This window comes from Peromyscus leucopus, chromosome 3 (genome assembly GCF_004664715.2).
Source record: "Peromyscus leucopus breed LL Stock chromosome 3, UCI_PerLeu_2.1, whole genome shotgun sequence".
In the NCBI taxonomy this organism is placed as follows: domain Eukaryota; kingdom Metazoa; phylum Chordata; class Mammalia; order Rodentia; family Cricetidae; genus Peromyscus; species Peromyscus leucopus.
In genome coordinates, this window is record NC_051065.1 from 99,339,407 (window position 1) to 99,348,195 (window position 8,789).

Sequence of the window (8,789 nt, forward strand, 5' to 3'; positions counted from 1 at the left end):
ATGGATGTGATAGAACGGGACTCTGGCAACCACTTCATGGGCACAAAGGCAAGGCTACACAAAAATAAACAGGGCACTGGTGGCTCCAGCCCAGGGAAGGTACTGAACATGTGAACAATCTCAATAGCACTTAGGTGCAAACAGTTATGGGTAGGAAGTTCTGCCAGCCCACTCAGGATGAGTAATTCTGTGTGGGACATGTCATCTGAGTGTGTGGTGATGGGAACAATTGCTGACTAAAGCCAAGTCAGATGCAGTCTCCCAGGTCACTCTGCATCACCTCCAAGGCTTTACTTACCCCACCTGTCATCAGCCCCATGCCTGGCATCTTAGCCCCATCTCCAGTCTCTCTGAACTTTGGGTACATAGTCAATCAGCTCAGGATCTCCTTGGTGTGCCTCACAGATTCCTCAGACAGAATGTATCACTCTTTCCTCCCCAGGACATCTCTTCCTTCACTTCATCCTCTGCTTCCTGAGTCACAACCCAAACTATAAACCTGAGCATCCTCCTCCTCCTCGACTAACCTCTAAGCAGCCACTAAGTCCGGGCAATCTCAATTCCAGACTGCCCTTTGAGCTGTCATTTCTCTCTCTATGCAAGCCCATGTCGTCTTCCCTCCTTCAACTACAACAGTCGTAGAAAACAGTTTATTACTCCAGACCTTTCCAATGTACCTACTTGTGCACTGGATGAGCTAGAAACAACGCACTGTGCGTACTCCCACAGATGTGACATAGAGCGTGTCCATGTTATGACACATTTGCTCATTCACTTACTGTGGTCAGTCTCTTTCCTAGAAACTAATGTGGTTACGGCACACACTGATCTCAACTCTCCAGTAGCTCAGACAGCCGACTACTGCCAAGAGGATAAACTGGTGTCTACAGGCTTACCAACATCTGGCCAGTCATCCTCTGCAAACCTCTGTTCTGCCACTACCTCTCTTTCTTGTCACTGTGGCAGCAAACTACCTGACAGAGCAATCGACGTAAGAAGGAAGGAAGGAAGGAAGGAAGGAAGGAAGGAAGGAAGGAAGGAAGGAAGGAAGGGTGGGTTTATTCTGGCTCACAGTTTGAGTCCATCAAGGTGAGGAAATCATGGCATCAGGAGGGTAAGGCAGCTTTTGCATTAAAAGACAGGAAGAGGGAAAGATGAATGCTGGTACTCTAACCTCCACACAAACATACACACACAAAGTAAATAAACATAATTAAAAATGTGAAAAAGATGCATTCTAGTAACTAGACCATTTTTTAAATAAACGTAACATGTTTCAATCTTTCATAGAAAGAAAAAATCCTGGGCGGTGGTGGCTCATGCTTTTAATCCCAGCACTCAGGAGGCAGAGGCAGATGGATCTCTGAATCCAAGGCTAGCCTGGTCTACAGAGTGAGTTCCAGGACAGCCGGGCTACACAGAGAAACCCTGTCTCAAAAAAAAAAAAAAAAAAAAAAAAAAAACAAAAAAAAAAAAAAACCTAAAAAATGTGCAAACCCTCTTCCAACTGCAGCTCCCAACCCATGACATGTTCTTCTAGGAAACATGTCAGTTGTTTTAAACCTAATCAATTCTTCACCTTCTCATTCTCCTTGAATCTATGACAACCAGGCTTTCAAGTCTACTCCTGAAACTGTTCAAGATCACGCTAATCTTCACTCAAACAGTATTACCCAATTCGCTATTCTCTCCCTTTGAACATCTTTGCTTGGCTTCCGGGATGTCACTGTCTTTTCCCCCTTCTCCTACCTCAGTGACCTTCTTTCTCTTCTCAGTCTCCTCTGCTCACTATTCCTCATTTTCCTGATCTCTTAAGGTCCTCAGACTACAGGACTCAGTCCTGCCCTTCAGTACAGTCTTCTGGCTTTAAATATCATCTCTCTGTCTAGCTCTGCCTCTTCTACTCACATACCCAACAGCATATTCAAAACTTCTACTTGGCTATCCAATAGCCATACAGCAAACCCAACATCCTTAAAAACAACTCTTGAAACCGGTAACACCATCTGTTCTTCCCAGACTTCTCCATCTAAGACAATCTGAGCTGGGTGTGCTATTTCACAACTATAATTCCAGTTACTGTATGTTCAAGGCCAGCTTGAGCTACACATGGAGTTCAAGGCCAGCCTGAACTACATAAGCAAGATTCTGATTGGGAGTGGGGGGAGGAGCAAAAAACAAAAACAAAACACATGGTCTGGGCTGGAGAGATGGCTTAGCAGTTAAGAGTACTTCCTGCTTTTCCAGAGGATCTGAATTTGGTTCCCACTACCCATATTGGTGGCTCACAAACACCTAAAACTCTCCAAGCCTCTGAGGGAACCTGCACTCACATACACATACTCACACACAGACACAAAACTAAAAATAAAATAATCTTTAAAAAAAAAAAAAAAAAAAAAAAGAAGAAGAAGGCTCAGGAGCAAACATGGCTCAAATCTGATTCTGCTGGTGCACAAACCATCTAATAATCCCCCACGATGATAAAATAAGTAAGCAAACAAATACATGTTTAAAAAAAAAATAAAAAACTAAGTCTTCCAGGCTATCCAAATAAAAATGACTGAGGTCATCACTGACCCCTCTAACACTACACACCTCATCTATCACCAGGTCCAGTTGGTCCTACCTTAAAATGTGACCTTCACCTGGGCCCAGCTTATCCTGTTATTATTGCAATTGTTTCCTAATCGACATCTTCCACTTTCAGTGCATTGGACCGGCGATGCCTTTGTCCCTCAACATCTCAAACCATTGAACGGCTTCTGTCTCAGAGGAAAACCCACGACAGTTTTTGGGATCTATATAACCTGGTCATCCTTCATCTACCTGACCTCATCTCCTTCCACTGCCTCCCTTGCTCCCTCTACTTCAGCTGAAAGGAATTCCCTCCTATTCACTGAACACACCATTCGATCCCCAGGCTTTCCTACTTGCTCTGCCTGGACTAATGTTCATCAGCTACTCACGTGGTTTACTCTCTCACATCGTTCAGGTTATTGATCAAACATCACCTCATCAGTGAGGCATTTGTTGATTACTCTATTTAGAAAACAATTATCCTCAACCTCTCATCCCTGACGTCTCTCCACCCCACTCATTACTACCTTGCTTAATTTCTATAGTTTAGTTATGTATCACTCCCTATTCAAATTCCATGAGTGGAGAATTTTTATTTGTTCTGTTCAAGGCTGCTATCTTCAGGGCTAACAGCAGTGCTGGCACAGGGAAGGTGCAAAAGGGGTGATTTATTGTATGAATAAAATGAGTAACACTATTGGTTGCTGGATTGTCTTCAGCACGCCATACTTGCTGATCCCATTATGGATCAGGGTCTGGTCAGAATTCAGCAACATTAAGTTGAACCGTTTTGCTTCAATGTTACTTTTTTTTTTTTTCAATTTAAGATACTGGGTTACTTGTAACAAAAAATGTTAACATATTTCTAAGCTTAAAAAGTGAGATCTTTCCAAAAGGCAGGCAAATCTCTGAGTTCGAGCCTAGTTTGGTCTAAATAGTTAAGTTCCAAGTCAGGTAAGGGTTACATAATGACTGTCTCAAAATAAAACAAAAAACACCGTAATAATTCACAGTGCAATTCACATGGGAGTATGGCAAAATAGTGCAAATGGAATCTGTTAAGAATTGAGTCTAAATAAACAATGGGCCATTTTTAAGTGTATGTCCCGAATACTGAATGTGGCACACTAAAATTATCTTTAATTCTATGTAAACTGGACTTTTATTTTTATTTTGCTAAATCTGGTTATCCTATTTTAGGAAAACAAATGGCACACTGTAGCGTCTATTTCTAGACGCAAAAGAAACACGCCAGTAAACCAGTACAATTCCGGGGCTATCTGCAGCCTGCGTGGCTTTGACGTGCCCATGGGTGAGTAGGTAGGCGGCTTCTGAGGCCCAATGTCCCCAAAATCAAAACCCACGGTGCACTGTGGGAGAAAAACCCTGACAAGCAGAAACGCAGGTAGGGTGGTGGCAGCAGAAGGGGGGGTGAAGTGGGCCGGATTGGGGCAGGATCCGAGCCCAGCTTCCTTTCCCAGCCTGTCAGTCACCTACTCGGCGGAGGCCAAGGCTCGGAAGCCACTTTCTGGCCCTTACCGATGTTGCCTTCGATGGAGAGCCTTCGGGGGCCGCCCCCGTCGTGCATGGCCCTGGCGCGTGGCGCATCCATGAGCGCGTTCTGAGGCAGGGAGCGGAAGGGCGCTCGGAGTCGACGCAGAAGGAACCGACCAGCGGCCATCCTACTCAAGCTCAGCGAGGCGGGCACTTCCGCCGAGGGCACCTCCTCCTGCCGTAGTGCGGCTCGCGGCGCGCCTCTGACGTCAGAGGACCGTCAGGCAGGAAGTGGCTGTTTTTAGGCCGCTGAGAGGCGCGCGGGGGGCGGGGGGGGGGGGTGGATGCGGGAAAGGGACTGTTCTGCTCTCGCGATGTTTGAGGGGACGCTATGGCGCCGTCTCGGTGTTTCGGTGTCGGAGGGTTTGCTGAATTGTAGATAGCCCTTTCGTTGTTGTTTTGATTACATTTTATGGATGGATGGATGTACATACATACACTTATTTACTTTTTATTTCTGTGTAGGAGGTTTTGCTGACTGGTGGCGTTAAGGCATTTATGGACCTCTCGTGTTATTTTAATTACATAATGTATGTATGTATAGACACACACATATACATACAGCTTAATTGTAAAGTGTCTGCCTGGCATGCACAAAGCCCTGGGTTGCCTCCTCAACACCAGAAAAATTGTAACTAAAAATCTTAAGTCACACTTATTTTGATTTTTTGAGACAAAGTCTGATGTAATTTGGTCTGATCTTCCTGCCTCCCCCTCCCCCCAAGTGGTGGGATTACATGTGTGCCATGCCAGCTGTGTATTATTTATGAGGGTGCATGTGTGGAGGTCAGGACAACTTATAAGGAGTGTTCTCTCCTTCCAGCACGTGGGGTTCTGAGGGTCAAACTCAGGTTGTCCAGCTTGGCAACCAGTGTTTTAACCTGCTGAGCCATCTTACTGGCCCTGAGATAAATGGCTCCTTCCCCCATACTTTGGGAGTTTATTGCCTACAGGAGGAAATTGGACTTTTTTTATTTTTTATTTTTTGGTTTTTCGAGACAGGGTTTCTTCGTGTAGCTTTGAGCCTTTCCTGGAACTCACTTGGTAGCCCAGGCTGGCCTCGGACTCACAGAGATCCGCCTGGCCCTGCCTCCCGAGTGCTGGGATTAAAAGGCGTGCACCACCACCGCCCGACAAAACTGGACATTTTAAGTAGGAGGGAAACACAATCTAATAACTTACACAAGTAATGCTTCTCATTCCATGCAACTGCCAGCATGACGCTGGACCATTATTTTTATGTGAAGGAATCAGCTTATTGCACCCCATTCTTATTTTGATTTTTAAATAAGTAAAATGTTCACTCAAGTTACTGAAGACTCTCCTTAGGGTAAAGTGTTGGATCTGGGATGGACTTGGCTCTGTGGGAATGAACCATGGCATGGAGGAGAGAGGTGCAAAGGATTTGGAGTATGAGGTGCAGTGGGAAGAGAGGAGGCGTGGGAGAGACGTTCTAGAACATAAATCCTCCGGTCCTACAGTGGTTGGAGAGCTGTGACCTGCGGAGCCCCAGGGAGAAACCTGAGCTGTGCCGACAGGAAGGCCTGACTGGCTGGTTTCCCCCCTCCCCATACATATATACAGGTTGGCTAAATTCACATTTGTATATTTACTCCCCCCCTTTAGTAGATTGAAGGCTGGGGGTGATGGTAGCAAGGTAGCTCAGTTGATAGAGTGTTTGCCTAGCATGCACAAAGCCCAGGGTTAGACCCCCAGCACCAAATCCCACTATGATGGCACAAACCTGTAATCCTGGACCTTGAGAAGTAGAGGCAGGGAGGTCAGTAATTTAGAGTCATTCTTGGCTACACAATGCATTTGAGACCATCTTGGGATACATGAGTCTGTCTCAAAAAGGGGGAGGGGCTTGCAAGATGGCTTAAAGGCACCCTCTGCTAAGCCGGTCCACCTGAGTGCAACAGTCCTCAGGTCCTATGTGGTGAAATGCAAAAAACAACTCCTGAGAGGTGTCCTCTGACCTTTACATGTATGCCTTGGCACGAGTGTGTTCTCCCTCCTAAATAAATAAAAATGAAATAATTAAAAAATTAAATATGTGGAAAAAATGGAAGATAATCTAGGTGGGATGCTGATGGAGGTTGGAGCTGCTAAATCCCACCCATTCCCACTGCCACACCAGTAGCCATCTCTGTGTAAAAATATCCTTTACATTTCTTTGCTTGAATAAATTCAGAGCTGGGAAATACTTAACACCCTCCCCCTCAAAGTTTAACAGGCTCTCTTTGTCCTCAGGGTTGTGAAGTTCAATGAGGAAGGTGTCTGCAGATAGAGGTAAATACAGGCAACTAAACTTCTAGAAATTAGACTGTCTAAGAGTTGGTTTTTACAAACTCATAAAAATGTACTGAGGAAAGCCAGGTATGGCAGCTCATGTCTGTGATCCCAGTACTTGTGAGGCTGAATCAGAAGGAGTGCTGCATTTCAAGCCCTCCAGGCCAGCCTGGGCTACAGTGTGAGACCCTGTCTTAAAAAGGGGCGGGGGTATTAAGATGAATCAGCGTGGGGTTTGGACAGACGGCTTGGTAGGCTAAGAGCACTCGCTGTTCTTGCAAAGGACCTGGGTTTGGTTCCTAGAAAACTTTTTTTTTTTAAGGTGGAATCTCACTATGTAGCTCAGGCTTGAACTCAGTGCGTCTCAGCCTTCTCAAGGCTTCAATTACAGGCATGTGTCATCCTGTCTATCTATTTTTTTAAATTTTGGATTTATCATGTAAATTAATGAACAAAAAACATTTTTACCTAGTTGTCTGCCAGGTAGCCTGATGCCATTATTAGTAATGATCTTTCTACCCTTTATATTTATTATATGCTATGTCTCTCATCAAATTAATCATGCTGGGTATGGTGACAGTAATAATCACAGTACCCTTGGAGGTAGAAGCAGGATAATGAGGAGCTCAGGATATTTTCAGCTACATAAAGAATTTGAGGCCAACCCTGGGCTACAAAAGACCTGGTATAATTTTTTTTTTCAGTATCTTTTTGATTCCAATTCTAAATTCCTAAGAGAAAGAACCTGTGGCCAGAGGCTAGGGTCTCATGGAATGACAGGGGAACTGTGTTAGTTACTTTTCTTGTTGTTGTAGCAAGATGTCCGACAACAGCGTGTTAAGAGAGGGAAGGCTTGTTCTGGCTCTTGGTTTCGGACGGATTTCAGTCCACAACAGTGGGGAGAAACGGTAGCAGTATGTGGTGGAGTCTCCTCCCATTGCAGTGGACCAGCAGGCAGAGGACATGGGCAGAGCTGGGGGTGAAGCCAGGAGGGGGTATAACCTTAAAGGCCCACCCCTGGAGACAGATCTACATTCTCCAGACAGGCCCCATCTCCCACAGGCCTTCAAAATAGTGCCCTAGGTTGGGCAGAGATTCAAAAACACATTAGCCTGTGAGTGACTTTTCAGATTCCAGCCTTACAGGGCACCTTCTCTATGATGAGAAAGGGCAATTAAAGGGTTCCTTAAGGTAACTCCTCCCCAGAGTGATTAGTTCCTGTTGGCTGATGGCAATAGGGTCTTTTCATCCCAGCTCAGGTGCCAGCCAGAGGAAAGTTGCGGCATGTTGTATAATGGGATTCACTCCTGTTTACCTTGGAGAATGAGGTGTTTCTGCTCCCAGTGGTTGTGAGACATAATGCATTGGGGCTGCTGCTGCTCTATCAGAACTCTGGTCAGGAAGCTTCCCTTCACTCATCTCACAATTGCTAAGCATCTGCTATATGTCAGGTTCCCTGCTTAGCTCTCTGAGTGCAGCTCTGAATGATGGATTACTCTTCAAGTTCTTATAAATGCTGCTGTCATAAGTAAAGCTGGCTGACAACATATTAAAGACTATGCCGTCATTAAAACGTGTGAGACAAATGTTCAAAAAGGTGGCCTTCTTCTGCTGCTTGGGCACATTCATGGGTTTACATATACTTGTGTATGCGTGAGTGCACGTCTAGAGGTCAGAGGACAACCTGCTGTGTGAGTTCTCGCCTTCTACCTTGTTCAAGACAGGATTTCTTGTTGTTTATCACCGTGTGTGCCAGGCTGTCTGGCTCATGAGCGTCTGACTATTCTAATGTCTCTGCTTCCATCTAGCTGTAGGAGCATTGGGATAACATGGATGCTACTGCGTCCAGCTTCGTGTGCATCCTGGGGATCTCAGCTCAGGTCCTTAGATGTGCGCTTTACCCACCAACCATCTCTCTAGCCTCCTTTTGGATATTTTCTTATTTTCAAGTCACAATACCTCTCTTTATCAGCAGATAACTTGACATCAGCTACAGAATCTAGAACAAGGGACTGGAGGACTATTAAGACCACTTGTTCCATAATTGTGAAGACTGGAGTTCAGGTCCCAGGATCTTGTAGCTTGCTAAATTTGTAGGCATTCCCACAAACATCTTTAATCATGGCTCCAATGTGGGCGAAGACACAAGGATTACTGGGGCTTGCTGGTCTCCATCCTAGCTCAAGGAGAGACCCTGCCTCAAAGGAATAGGCAGAAAATGATAGAGAAGGATACTGGATGCCCTCTTTGGCTTCTGTGCACAAACGTACTCACACACATATGCATATACTCAAACAGATATAAACAAACAAACAAATAAATAAATAAATAAATAAAAAACAAAAAAATTAAAGCACCTAAAA

The 8,789-nt window shown here is 45.0% G+C and overlaps 1 protein-coding gene across 2 annotated transcripts in view; it reads right to left on the minus strand.

Annotated features, from left to right (window-relative positions):
* Positions 1 to 4,336, minus strand: part of Dguok (deoxyguanosine kinase) — a 29,449-nt gene extending 25,113 nt beyond the window's left edge. The window contains exon 1 of one of the 2 annotated variants that reach the window (XM_028871314.2): positions 4,120 to 4,336. In XM_028871314.2, the coding sequence (XP_028727147.1) occupies positions 4,120 to 4,261 (142 nt within the window). In that variant the 5' untranslated portion in view covers positions 4,262 to 4,336. The remainder of the gene's footprint in view (positions 1 to 4,119) is intronic. The other variant, XM_028871315.2, reaches the window with a different exon arrangement.
* Positions 4,337 to 8,789: the final 4,453 nt, after the last annotated feature.